This window comes from Macadamia integrifolia, unplaced genomic scaffold, assembly GCF_013358625.1.
Source record: "Macadamia integrifolia cultivar HAES 741 unplaced genomic scaffold, SCU_Mint_v3 scaffold1484, whole genome shotgun sequence".
NCBI lineage: Eukaryota > Viridiplantae > Streptophyta > Magnoliopsida > Proteales > Proteaceae > Macadamia > Macadamia integrifolia.
The window spans coordinates 1,335-16,369 of record NW_024868223.1 but is presented as its reverse complement, the minus strand read 5'-3'; the positions used below and the strand labels follow the sequence as shown (position 1 = coordinate 16,369).

At 41.0% G+C, this 15,035-nt stretch overlaps 1 protein-coding gene across 1 annotated transcript; it reads right to left on the bottom strand.

The window, feature by feature from the left end:
- Positions 1-11,528: 11,528 nt before the first annotated feature.
- Positions 11,529-12,083, bottom strand: LOC122063871. Its single transcript, XM_042627564.1, has one exon. It carries the CDS (start codon positions 12,081-12,083, stop codon positions 11,529-11,531), a length of 555 nt encoding a protein of 184 aa, XP_042483498.1.
- Positions 12,084-15,035: the final 2,952 nt, after the last annotated feature.

Here is a 15,035-nt window from a genome sequence, read left to right as displayed (position 1 = left end):
GCTGGAATATTGTCGAGTTAGAGGTGTGTAATGCAGTTAAGTATTTCTTTAGTTCTAGTCAATTGCCCAATGGTGTGAACAACAATTTTTTGGTTCTTATTCCTAAGGAGGAGGGAGCATCTTCTATCGATAAAGTCCGGCCACTGTGTATGGGGAATTTTTATTGTAAAATTCTTTCCAAAATTATGGCAATGAGGCTTGCTAATTTGCTCCCTAGGCTGATATCTGAAGAGCAGGGGGCATTTCAAAAAGGAAAGTTAATCCATGACAACATTAGTGTGGCCTCAGAACTGGCCAATATGATGTTTGCTTCTATGAGAGGGGGAGGTCTGGGATTAAAAATTGACATCAAGAAAGCATATGATACTCTTTCGTGGTCCTTTATGTTTCAGGTGCTGCGGCGCTTTGGATTCACAGAGAAGTGGATAACATGGCTGAACCAAATTTTGATATCCTCTAAGATATCGATTTTGATTAATGGAGGTCCACAGGGTTATTTTGGTGTGGAGAGAGGGCTGAGGCAAGGGGACCCAATATCTCCCATGCTTTTTATTATTGCGGAGGAAGTGCTATCGCGAGGTTTAAAGCATTTGATTGAGATTAATCAACTGAAGCCAATTCATGGGCCTCGCGGTGTCAAAACTCCTGCCCATATTCTATTTGCAGATGACATATTCATCTTCTCCAATGCTTCTATGAGGTATGTGAGGACTCTTAAACAATTTCTTCTAAAGTACCAAGAGTTTTCTGGGCAGGGCATCAGCTTAGAAAAAAGTAAACTTTTTTTGGGAAAAATATCACCTTCCAGGAAGCATCGAATATCTGAAACTTTAGGCATTCCCATGTGTTCCTTCCCTACAAGGTATCTAGGTGTGGAAATCTTCAAGGGAAGAATTAAAAAAGAAACTTTGTTGCCGATTATGGATAAGGTTAAGGGGAGACTGGCGGGTTGGAAAGGAAAATTGTTGTCAATGGCAGGAAGGGTGGAATTGGTTAAATCGGTGCTTTCGGGGATGCCGACTCATAGCTTCTCTGTTTATTGGTGGCCTGCATCTCTTGTGGCGATGATGGAGAAATGGATGCGAAATTTTATTTGGACAGGTGATGTAGATACGGTTAAGGCTGTCACAGTGAAGTGGGACTCTATGTGTAAGCCCAAGGATGAGGGAGGGCTGGGTCTTAGGAGACTGCGAGATTCCAATAAAGCAATGCTGTGCAAATTGATTTGGAGGATCAAAACGGGGAAGACAGCAGCGTTAACCTTTCTCAGAGCTCGATTCCTAAAGAAGGATGGAAGATCTTTCAAAAATTGCAACACCTCCACTATTTTTGCAGGTCTCAGGAAAATGTGGTCCTTTGTGGATGACAAGGAGCGCTGGATCATAGGGAACGGTCAGCTTGCAAATTTCTGGAAGGATAAATGGTGGGGTCCAAAATCCATTATGGAACTTCTTTCGCTGGATGGTGACCATACTCTCTCTACGTCAGCAAAGGTGGGGGAGTTTGTCATAAATGGAGAATGGCGTTTACCTGAGGTAGTATCTCCTATGCTTAATGAAATTTTTGGACAGATTAAAAGGATTGACATTCCGAGTTTGCAGATGGAGGATTTCAGGGTGTGGTCGCTAGTTCCTTCAGGGTATTTCTCCTCAAGGTCGGCTTGGGAGGCTGTTAGAGTGAAATCCTTGAAAGTGAACTGGTCTTCTTTGATTTGGCAGAAGAATCTTCCCCCAAGACACTCCATTTTTGGATGGAGAGTGGTGCATGGTAGAATCCCAACGGACGACCTGGTTTGCCGAAAAGGTGTTTATCTCCCATCCAGATGCAATCTGTGTGGAAAGGCTGAAGAAAGTATGGTTCATATTTTTTTACACTGTTCATTCTCCATATCAATATGGAAGAGTTTTTTAGATTTTTTTGGAGTGGCGTGGGTAAATCATCCAAGCATTCAATCATTGTTCCAGTGGTGGAAGAGGAAATCTCAAGTGATTCAGCTAAAGAAGCCATGGAAGTTGGGCTTGATCATCACTATCAACCATATTTGGTGGGAAAGAAATAAAAGAAGGCAGGAAAATAAAGAAAGGGCAGGGCGGTATGTCTTTCAAAGTATTAGGCAAGAGGTTCAGCTTTGCTGTGACGGATCAAGTGAAGAAGTTCGTTCGATTTCAGACTTGATGACCTGCAGGAAGATAGGTCTAAGTATTAGAAATCCACCTTCCCCTTCACCTCTTGAGGTTCACTGGTGTAAGCCTTCCAGGGCGTGGATGAAGATCAATGTGGATGGAAGTTCGCTTGGTAACCCAGGTAATGCAGGTGCGGGTGGTGTCTTACGGGATGATAAAGGCAACGTAATCGACTCTTTTAGCATTTTTCTGGGAGTCAAACAAATATATGAAGCTGAATTTGAGGCAGTCTTGGAGGGTATTCTGCTAGCTAGACACTATCATGCTAGGGGTGTTTGGATTGAGTCAGACTCAGCGTCCGTGGTCTCAGCAGTTCATAGAAGGGAGATTCCATGGTTTGCCCTGCAGAAATGGAGATCTGTTATTTCCTTTTTGGAGTTGGTGCAATGGAAGATCACTCACTGTTTTCGTGAAGCTAATGTAGTCGCTGATTTTCTGGCTAGGAAAGCATCTAAATCTTGTACTTCAGAATTCTCAGTGGAGTTCCCGAGACATATAGTTGATGAGTTAGCTTCTGATGCGTTGGACAGGCACCGTTTTCGATTTGGCTAAGCCCTTTGCTTGTTCCCTCTGCTGATGGCCAAGCCGAAGGTGGAGGTTGCAAGTGGGTTTAGTGGGATCGGCCTGCCCTGTTGTATTTCTCTTTGTTTTCATTTATTCTATTTTAATAAAATGACCTTTTAGCAAAAAAAAAAAACAATAGGTTCAACATTTATGTCCTCTCCACAATAGTCCTCACCAACGTCATCTATAAGTTTTGAGGGCAAGTATCTAGAAAGAAACTTAGTAAGTAGAACCACCACATTAAACATGCTTGAAATCATGATCATACAACTAATACCAAGAAAGACTTACATAGTATGATATAAAAAATTTCAAGAAAAAAAAAAAACCATATCATACATACTTAGATTGTTACATTTATATCGCCATATAAGTATACATGATAAGTCAAAATAAACTAAACAACGAATTAGAGGGTTCATGTGAAGGGTAGTTCTATCGAGGGTTGAGAGGATGGAGGACGAAATGATGGAGGGTGCTTCCACTGCCATGTTGTTGGGCGATGGGCAGGATCCCGATGGGAGAGGGAGAGGACGATTAAGACAAGGTCTCATCATTGATTTTCTGAGACCCTACCCCAGGGACGATAAGAGGTCTGTCATGGAGGACGTTGTTATTGGGACGAGTATAGAAGGGAGGGCGAGGTATAGCCGAAAGCTGGTATTGGAGGTGAACCGGTAGGTAGGAAATCCTTCGCGACTGTGGTGGGTAGAGTAATTCCGGATGTGGATTCGTTGCCACTACCAATCCACGCTGGCTCATGCACCAAGATCGTGATTCCCCAGGACAGATATGAAGAACGTCTCTCCCAGTTTTGTTTCGCTCTGATCAGAAGAGCCAACTTCAGATTGATATCAATGAATGATATCAGACAGGAGGCTGTGAACTGGAACCTGAAAGTCAAAATCAGAATGGCACCAATGGGAAGGGGTTACATTCTGTTTCAATTTGAACTGGAAGGAGATATGTCTGCAATGTGGCGGAGGAGTGCCCCTAAATTTGGGGGACAGTTTATCAGGTTCCAGAGATGGACACCTGATTTTGACATCCACGCGAAGCATGTTATGATGAAGTTTGTATGGATTTGCTTCCCTTATGTACCTTTGGAGTATTGGCATGAGCGAATCCTTCTTTCCGTGGCGAAGACGGTTGGTAGGCCTGTTGCTATGGACATAAGAACTCAGAGTGCTGCGATGGGGAATTTTTCCCGAGTACAAGTGGAGGTGGAGATCAATGGGAAGAGGTTAGATGAAATATAGGTGGAGCGATTGAAACCAGGATCTCAAGAAGTTTTCTGGTTTAAACAGGCCATTGTCTATGAAGATGAAATGTCAATATGTGGCTTCTGCAGGAAGGTTGGGCACTATGTTCATAACTATAGGGAGAAGAAAGCAATGGAGGCTGCTAGGGAAGATGAAAAATTGAGAGGAGGCATTCCAGAGGTGGTGGTTCAGGATGCTCTAGGCAGTGTTGGAAGGCCAGAGGTAGTTTCCGGCGTGGAGGAGAGAGGGCAGGCGGCTGAGAGAAGAGACTCCTCAATTGGAAGGAGTCCATTCAACGCAGGGACCGAATCTCCTTCCAATTTGAGAAGCAGTCCTTTGGATGGCAATCTGGTGGGGTCAAATGAGGGGAGGACACATGGAAATTAGGAAATTGTCCTCCCCTTGATTCAAAGACCGATCATGGAAGGAATATCGGCTGGAATTATTGCACTAGAGGGGCAAATCGAATCTTGTATGGGGTCGGTTAACGGATCAGAATACGGGTCAGACCCATCATCTAATGACGAGGAGAATGGAGCGATGGGAGCTGTTCAAAGCCCATTGGGAAATCTCAGTTTTGGATGGCTTATCAATGCGGATGGGGTGCACGAAAGGCTTGAAATCCCAATGCTAACACACAATTTCAGAGAAGGGAACTCGATGGCAGACTTCCTGGCTAGAAAGCTGCGAAATCAAGATGCTCTTCTTTCAATGAAGCTTTCCTGTTCCACGTCTCAGATATGATGGCTAGAGATGAATCTTCTAGGCCTTATTATAGATTTAAGTAGTGGGTGGTCCTTGGTCCTACTGATGACAATGCGGAAGGTAAGACCCTATGACCTGCTTTTTTTATTGTTTCTTGTTTTTGTGTTTTTTTTTCCTCTTTTAATAATATTATCCTTTAGCAAAAAAAAAAAAAAGACAATATCATTCATGAATAGTCAATGCATCACAGTACCACATTGACTCCACTCAACATACAAAAACTCGTAGAAGTTATCTAGTGTCCAATCTCCCAAAGACCAAATCATACCGCTCGAAGGTAAAATAACAATTGGTAGATCTTGATTAGAGTAGGTTGCGTTATCTAGTACTCCACAATTCCACTAAAAAAAAGTCCAATGAACCAATCCTCACCTCAACATTATAATGCCAATGTTGATAAGACGAGACAATAACAATAAAGCCATCCCAATAACAATAAAGCCATCCCAATAACAAAAATACATATAAATACTAATAAGTTTGGAATTCAAGTGTGATCAATACCCTCATTCCACTCCAATCAGTCTGTATCTGAACATAAAATCAGCTTCAATTTTTGTTTAAAAAATCATCAAAACAACAACTATAAATAGCAAAGCAATGATCAAAAAAGTTTCACATCCCTCCTCAATCAAAACCGGTAATATAAAGTATCATTACCACAACAAACAACGCATCTCATATATGAAAACAGTAAATTTATGTAAACAAAATATATATATATATATATATGTACAAAAAAAAATCATGTGGTATAAGAATCATGCAATGCACATAGTCTACTACTCCATGCAATCATAACCACAATTTAACACATAGTATTAGTAATTAACATTATGTAATCAATGCTCGAATTGAAAAATTCTGCTATGTACGCATAATACAAATAATGGAACAAAATTCAATTCGTTCTTCATTCTCTTATGTACATAACATTAGGTTTACAAAATCAGATTCTTTTTTTATGACAAAACACCATGAAATCCAAGGTTTAGAATAGATCTAGTGTTCATAAAATTCTAATTTGTAGAATACTCATATAAACATAAACAAGTTAGGGTAGAGGTTCCACTCACTTTAGCCGCAATTGAATGTTAGAATAGGGGAACTAAATTCTAGATTTTTGGGACTTTGTTGGAGCAACCCAATCTCTCTTTCAATACTTCAATTCGATCACTAATGGAAGAGAAATCCCATACATGTAGCCTCCCTCAATCCCCCCCCCTTCTTCTTCTTCCTTCTCCTCTTTCTTCCCCACGGTTCCTTTTTTTTTTTCCCCTTTTGATTTTCCTTAAATAGAGGGTGAGAGACAAGAGAGCCGTGTTTTTTGCTTCTCTCTCGGGCAAAAATTGTCTGCTGCCATTGCACTGATGCAATGAGCATCCGGTGGCTGGGAACCCCTTTAGGGCGCGTGCCCAAATGCTCTCAGTCATCCGATGTTCACTGCACCTCACTGCTCGCTGTAGAGGATGTGGACTCCTTCTCCCTCCCCCATCCTACTTTATCTCCAACTTATCTCTAACTCTCTTCCTTTCTTTTAGTCACAATAGATCTCCAACTCTCTCTCTCTCTCTCTCTCTCTCTCTCTCTCTCTCTCTCTCTCTCTCTCTCTCTCTCTCTCTCTCTCTCTCTCTTCCTACTTTATGCTCAAGGTTGTCCAAATTTCAAAAGGAAGGTCCACAATTTTATTGGGGAAGCCTTCTTTTGTTAATTATTAATTAGCAGCAATTAGTTAGTTATGATTGTTAGTTAGTTAGGTCTCGTTTTGTTAGAGTTAATTTAGGAAACCTCCAATAATAAAGATCTTGTAAGATTTGTATTTTTTTTTTTTTGCTAAAGATTCGAAAATTTCATTAAAAGAAAAAATGGAATCAAAGTACAAGATCAAGGATTTTTTGATCCCCTACCTTCGGCATGGCCATCATCAGGGGAAGAAAAAATCAAATTACATAAATCGAAATCTAGGACGAGAGATTGCATCAAGGGCAATTTCCAAACATATGTGGGATGGGAGAGGCACTAGAGAGCATGGAGTTCCTGATTTAGCTGCTTCTCTGGCTATATAATCAGCCACTATGTTTGCGTCGCAAAAGCAGTGGGTCATTTTCCAGCTAATGGTGTTGAGGAAGCTAATACAAGAAATCCAATCTTACAAAATGTACCAAGGAATGGTGCGAGTCTGAACTGCCAAAACTACTACAGCAGAATCGGATTCGATCCACAAACCAAACCAGTTGCATTGATGTCTTTAGTGCACAAAATTCCTTCAGATAGGGCTATAAATTCCACAAAGTAATTTGATTGAATGCCTAGGAAGCTTTTGAAGGAAGTCATAGTACTGCCGCTATGGTCTCTGAGAATTCCTTCAGCTCCTACTCTTCCAGGATTGCCAAGAGAACATCCATCAACGTTTAGCTTGAACCAACCTTTAGGGGGAGTACACCAAATAACTTCCAATATTGAGGGCAGCCTATCTGGAATATATTTAATTCCAAGACGACGGCAGCAGAGGAGATCTGCAACAGATCTAATGACTCCCTAAAAGCCTAAATTTCCAGATTGCATGTCTTGAGTAATTCTTTCAAAAACCTAGGAGGGCAAAAGGGATTTTCCATCATGGCGCCTGGCATTCCTTTCTCTCCAGAGGTTGTCAGCAATTACTACAAATCCCATGGACCATAGATCTTTAACTGAGAGGATTTTTCCTTTTTAATCCACCATTGAGAGAGCTAAGGAATATCATTTGGGCAAGGCCAACTTAAACCAAAGCAGTCCAAAAAGCACTTCCATTTGACAGAGAATGGATAGCTAGTAAAGATATGACAGAGCGTTTCAGCATTCATTCCACATAGGCTACATTTAGAGGCCAGGTAAATACCTTTCTAAGAGATAATGTCATCGGTTGGAATTTTGTTGTGTAGTAATTGCCAGCTGAAGACAGATTGACGAGGCTACAAATTCTTGTTCCAGACAAGGGAAGACCAGGGGACCTTTGGGTTCTGTCTTCTAATTTCATTCCAGGCAGAGAAGGAGGAGAAAAACCCTAAAGATGTACCACTCCAGAAGCATTTATCTTCCATATCAAATTGAGAGAGATTAATTGACTTGACAGCTGAGAAGACTTTCCTAAGAGCGTCAGAGTGAATCTCAGGAATTTCCCATTTATAATTTGAGATGATTTTAGAGATTGATGACACTGAGTTTTTTAGAGGAGATAGATCAGCGCCACAGGCCTCAATAACAGAAGAATCTCCAATCCAGTTTGCATTCCAAAGGTTTATTTTTTTCCCGTTACCTACAACCCACCTTTCCTTGCTAGAAATAATGGACCACACTTTTCGAATGGCTGGCCATATAGACGAGGGTCTTATAGCTTTCTTAGGGAGACCATTTTCAAAAAGCAAGCTCTAAGAAAACTGGGCAAAACAGAGTTTCCATGTTTCAGGTTCCTTGCTTGCTTGCAAAGCAAAGATTTATTCACATCTCTCATCCTGCGAGTGCCAATACCACCTTTGTCCAATGGTTTGCAAACTTGGTCCCATTTGTCCGTCACTGCTTTAGAAGAATCAGTATCCCCAGTCCAAATGAAATTTTTCATCCATTTTTCTAGTTGTACTATCATGGAAGAAGGCCACCAGTAAATAGAAAAATTGTGCACTGGCATACTGGATATGACAGATCGAACAAGCTGCACCTGACCAGCAATTGAGAGAATTTTCCCTTTCCATCCCGAGAGCCTATCCTGGATTTTGTGCATGGTAGGCCACACATGCTGATTCTTGACTCTTCCCTTCAAGATTTCCACTCCAAGGTATTTTGTAGGAAATTTACAAGAAGAGATTCCCATAGTTTCAATAATGCTCTGCTTTAGGGAAGAGTGCATAGGCCCCATGAAGAGTTTACATTTTTCCAGGTTGACAGTCTGACCTGAGAATTCCTGGTATTTTCTGAGGAATTCATTTAAGTTCCTAACATATTTGATAGAGGCATTGATGAATATAAAAAAATCATCAGCAAATAATAAATGAGTAGGAGTGATCGCACCTCTAGGACCTTTCAGGGCCTTGATCTCTTTTTTAAGCAGAAGATGCTTCAAGCCTCTACAAAGGACCTCTTCAGCTAGAATAAATAGGATCGGGGATATAGAATCGCCTTGTCAAAGACCTCGTTGAACTCCAAAGTAACCAACAGGCCCCCCATTCAGAATAATGGAAATTTTAGAAGAAGAAAGGATCTGAGATATCCAGTTTAGCCAAGTATCAGAGAATCTGAATTTTCTAAGCACTTGAATTATAAAATTCCATGAGATAGTGTCAAATGCTTTCTGGATGTTGATTTTGGCCCCCAATCCACCAGCTCTAGTAGCAGAGAACATGATGTTTGCTAATTCTGATGCCAGAGCTATATTGTCGTGGATGAGTTTTCCTTTCTGGAACACTCCCTGCTCTTCAAAGATAAGCCTTGGAAGAAGATAGGATAATCTTGTTGCAAGGATTTTTGAGATTATCTTGCAGAAAAAATTACCCATACAGAGAGGCTTGTATTTGTCCAGCGACATTGCTCCATTCAGTTTGGGGATCAAGGCCAAGAAATTATTGTTCAAGCTTGGATGCATCGATCTAGGAACAAAAAAATCCCTCACTGCTTTCTCGAAGTCTCCTGATATAATCTCCCAATAGCAGCGAAAGAAAAACCCAGGAAAGCCGTCTAGACCAGGGGATCTGTCAGGGTCCAAGTGCCAAATAGCCCTTTTAATTTCATTTGGACCTAGAATGGCATCCAAGTTTAGCAGATCCATCTGATCAATAAGCTTAGGAATAGCATCAAGCAAATCCAAGTGCTCTGTTAAAGGAACACTTTTATGAAAATCTTCATAAAATTTGGTCATATAATTTGCAATTTCGTCTCTGCACGAAATAACTGACCCATTTGTTGTTTGCACTCTTCTAATGGCAGATTTGGCTCTTTTTAATTTAGTGTATAGGTGAAAGAATTTATAATTTCTATCACCTCTTTTAGCCATCTGATTCTTGATTTTTCAGCCCATAACTTCTCATGATTTTTCAAAGCCACCAAATAAGCTCATTTTGCATCAGCTTCTTGCCTAAAGCAATCATCATTCATACCATGCAGCTCTATTTGAGCTTGGATCTGGTCCAAAGCCTCTTTTGTTTGAATCAATTCATGCTCAAAATTCGGGAACGCTTCCCTTGACCAAGACCGGATGCTGGCCTTCAATCTCTTTAGTTTCTGAGTAAGAATGAAGGAGGGAGGACCTGATATTCTTTGAGTCCATGAGTCAGAGACCAGCTGCGAAAAGGAGGGATGCTCCGTCCAGAACTTATGGAAACGGACAGGGCAGTTGGGCGGCTTTGGACATGCCTCAGATATGATCAAAATTGGACTGTGATCTGAGAAGTCTCTGTGAAGTACTAGCTAAGCACAGTCCTAAAAGTGTGTTAGCCATTCCTCATTATAGAAACCTCTGTCAAGGACTGCTGCAATATTACCCCTCTTTCTATTGTTAGTCCAAGTATATTTAGGACCCTGCGATGGAAGCTTGATCAAGCTACATGAATGAATCATAGCTTCGAACTCAGCAGCTGAGCCAATGTTGAATGAACCTGGACCTCTCTTTTCATGGGAGACCAAAGTAGCGTTGAAATCTCCTACTACCATCTAGGGATCAGCCAAAGCCGACACTAACGCAAGATCAACCCAGAGCTCTCTTCTAATAGCTCTAAAGCAACTAGAATGAACAGCAGAGATAACAATTGAAGTGCCCATCCAATCAATTCTAACAGTTATTTGCTGATCAGAAGATGAAAAAATTGCAGGTTTAGGAATACCTCTTCTCCAAAGCAGCCAGAGATTTGGTGTCTTGTTTCTCCTAGAATTACTAATGATGTCAGCTTTAAATCCCAACTTACTAAAGAAGAGAGCAGGGAAGGATAAAGGATCAATCATTGGTTCCGTCAAGTATAAAATATCCGGACTTTTGTCTCTGATATTTTCCTCAGAGCCATACAAGCTGAGGCCTTCTTGAATCCTCTCACGTTCCAGAAGAGAACCATCATTAGAACTTGTTTAGGGAGGCAATTCTATCAGACCACCTGGTCTGCTCAACTGAAGCCATTTCTTTCTCTTTTCTTCTGGCATTCATCTCAACCGCAGCCAAAACGGAATTAGCCTTTGCAATTTCCTTGTGATTCACCTTCACTGCTCCCCCACGAATAGAGGTTGAAGGGATGGAAGATATACCATTCTCTTGCATGAGATTGTGATTGATAGATGGAAGATCAGAATCTCGCAGGGAGTTCAAAACATGACTTGATCACCCATGGGAGTGGGGCAAGTTCTGCCCAGATCCGTGAGATGATCCATTTGGAGATCCATGGAAAGATCGCCCATAGGAGTGGGGCGAGTTTTGCCCAGATCCGTGAGAGGATCCATGAGAACCATGAGTATCACGCCTAGCTAGAATAGGAAGCACGATCTCACTATTTCCTTGAGAAGGAAATATGTTTGAATTTTGAATTGCCGAATCTCCTAGTATGGTAGGAGATCGATCGATAGGCAGATTTAGATTTAATTCTCTTTCCTTATTTGCTACTGATGAGTCAGCAGAGATTTGCGTAGCATCGCCACTGTGGGAGAAAGTGTCATCCCTACCACCACATTGATCGACTCTCTCACCACCGTGAGAGGTGACCTCAAGGTTGGCGCTCTCATGAGCAAGACTGATTCCTCCATTCTAGACTGCTTCATTAGGCATCGCTTCTTCATCTGCATTCGCTTCCACTTGTTTTAAAATTCTGCAATCAGAGACAAGGTGTCCTAATTTTTTACAGAAACCACAGAGGCCCAATTTGTCTTCATAGATGACCTTTTGTTTAAACCAAAAGACCTGTTGTGTACCAGGCTGAAGTCTCTCGACATGAGTCTCCTCAATTCGACTGGACCCTATTTCCATCTCAACCTGAATCCGGGCAAATCCTCCCATTAAAACTGTCCGGGTATGTTTGTCGATAGCCATTGGCCGTCTGACCGCTTTGGCCATGGTGAGAGGAATTTTCTCATGCCAGTATTCTAACGGAAGATCCGGGAAGCAGATCCAAACCATCTTAATGGCAATCTGCTTTTCATGAATATTGAAATCCTGCCTCCACTTTTGGAACCTAACATATTGACCCCCAACCTTGATCGAACTTCGCCGCCAGATAAGTAACATATCGGATTCAATTTCAAATTGAAAGAGAACAAAACCTTTGCCCATTGCTGATAAGGCAACCCTTCCTTCAAGTTCCATGATTTAGACACCTCTTTTCGTAAGAAATCCAGGGAGAAGATGTCATGCCTTGTTCCCATAGAATTGGACCAGTGACTGGGTTCCCTCTGGGTAACCTAAAACCACCAAGATCATCTGATACAATAGCCATAGCACAGCAAGCCACACAAAATCAATGGAGTATAATAATACAAATATAGCGGAAGTTTTGTCATAACTGTTAACCTGTAATTCCCATATACTCTTGATACCCAAATTGTTATACATAAAATATTTACATGTAGGCCCATAGGTATGTTATTTACACAAGAAATAGCAATTTAAATATCGAGAACATAAAAAGGAAAATATACCAAAAAGAATCAAAAAGCACATCAAGTAGAATCTATCACTGTTGCCCAGCAACACAACTCTCACACAGGCAGCCTTCACCATGTTTGAATTCTTCAGGGACTCACCAATCCCCCACTAGGGTTTCGTCGGTAGGACCCGGCACAGGCTCTTCTACTAAATAACCTGTAAAATCATCTAAAAAGGTGTATACACGAAGGGTGATCTCACTAGCTCAGTAAATGGAAAGAAAGATGCACACAAGCAAATGCATTTCAAATGAATACTATATGCGTGCAATTCATTTTAATCCTAGTCCACCTAAGCAAATCATTCTAGGTCATAGGTAACGTGCTACTCACAACTACAGTGCGCGTATGCCCCGAGTCTGAGACGTGTTCTCCATCTCGTTATACGCCCATAGGATTATCAGAGAAGGCCCACTGTGAGCACTCGGGAAAAGTAAATCGTGGCCAAACCACAGCAGAAATATAAATCGTGGCTAGACCATAGTAAAAAAGTAAATCGCCGTCGAACCACAACAAAAATTAAAAGCAATATGATTGGCCCTCTGAATATATCACCAAGGTCTCCAACTATCCTAATGATCAGCCAGGCTTACTTTTAACTACCATGGCGGTCCACAACCGATGCTTCCCCCCAGTGATAACCCAACACGTAAACCCCTGTTGGGAAGGGTCGTAGCACGAGGGTTTATAAAATCCTAACCACATGCTCCTACATGAGATAGTACAACTACATAGTTCTTCCGTATCCTATTCCATGGTGAACCAATATATTTATTTCCAAGTCGACTGCGGCATCTATTCTAGAAAATCCCACACATGTTCAGCAAACCGGTATCATATATATCACGTGATAAATCCATTCTCAAGATGCAACATATAACAATCATATAGAATTTAAAGTATAATATGTTCAGTTCTAAATGCATCATTCATTCATCAACCATATGCATGAGAATGACAATCGGAATGTCAATATAGTTCATGAATGCAAAGGATGCCAAAAACATTCCACAAATTAAGAATCAAAGTCTTCTCCCCACTTACCTATTTTCGTAGAAGAATCGGCACTCGTGGTACGGGTAAGATCCAGAGTGAGAGGATGAATTTCTTGAATCCTAGCACAGACAAAGGGTTTAGAAATACGTATAAATTTGGACCATAAATGACGCAGGATGTGGTCATTATGCGAATAATAGCGTAAGGAAGGTTGTTGGCAAATTTGGATTCAATCGGAGCTCATTTGGGCTACTGGTAGGTTATACAAGTGGGTCAGGGAACCCACCAGTGATATCTGCAAGACTGGCAGGTCATACAGGCTGGTCAGGAACCCGGTCTTACCCACCTATAGAATCAGAGGCGTAGGAGAGACTAGTAGCTCACACCGGTGGGTCAGGCACCTGTCGGTCTCACCCACCGGTAGAACCCGAGGGCTCAGGTGTGATTGGTAGGTCTTCACCGGCGGGTCAGGCACCCACCAATCTTACCCATTGGTTTTCTCAGATTTTGTTGTTTTTCTTTCTTCTTCCATTCTAACACTTGGAACTCCATTGAGGTGATTCCCATTTCATCTCTCCCACTATCTAAGCTTTATTCAATGGATTTTGATGAGCACATTTATGTGTGAAATCTAGGGTAGTAAAACATACATTTTACATATTTAGAATGGAGCAATCTTGGGTTTTACTCTCTTTTTGTAGGTTTTATATTTTCAAGGCCTTAAAGACTATCGGACTCTATATCTCCAATTTTACACATAAAGAGGTCCTATTTCTTTTCATGGTTGCGAAGAGGACGAATTTCTAAGCAAGATGGACATGTTAAATTAAAGTACACATTCATTTGGTCACCCGTACAAATGATTATTCTTTTCAGACCAGAAAAAAAATAATGGATCAAAACTTAACCGAGATGCAGAATCAGCCCGTTTGCAGTTGTCCCAGAGGTATAAAGAATATTTCAAATGCCAACAAGGATCGTTGGACCACATACTTAAGTGATTGAAGATTCGTTTTTGGTAACAACAACTACCTAGCGTAGTTGGTGAGCTATGTTGTGCAAAATTCCCTTGCTCACCAAGAGGTCTCAAGTTCAAATCTCATGGTTGTTTTTTTTAGAGAATTTTGTTGAAGATTTCCTGCTTTTCACTCACTTGAAGCACTAAGGGCATGGAGGGGATTTCCACATCAAATTAGAAGCAAGGAAAATCATGGGAGGGGTTTCCTATGCAATAAGAGAAAAAAAAAATAGGAAAAATAAATCTTGTCCAAATCTTCTCTCTCCTACACATCATCATCAAAAGATTGTCCAAATCACACAAAGCAACAAGGAAAATCATCCCTCGGAGGGAGAAAAATAAGAGAAAAATAAATTTAAAAAAAAAGAAAGAAAATAAGCAAAAAAATTATAGAAAATTTCTCCAAGTTTATTTCTCTTTTCTCTCTCCTCCATCTTAGCACTTTTGGTCTCAAAAGATCTCACTATCAATTGTGGGTTTCTCTCTTTTAGGAAAGAGAAATTTGCCCTATTCTTTATAAATACAACTCATGTAAGAGGAGGAGGGACACTTCATTCTTCTTCTAGGTTTTTTTTATTTGCTCTCTCTTTCTCTCACTCT

Bases quoted from the DNA above. Each gene is read 5' to 3' on its own strand.
- LOC122063871 (XM_042627564.1), bottom strand. From the start codon at position 12,083: ATGGAACTTGAAGGAAGGGTTGCCTTATCAGCAATGGGCAAAGGTTTT.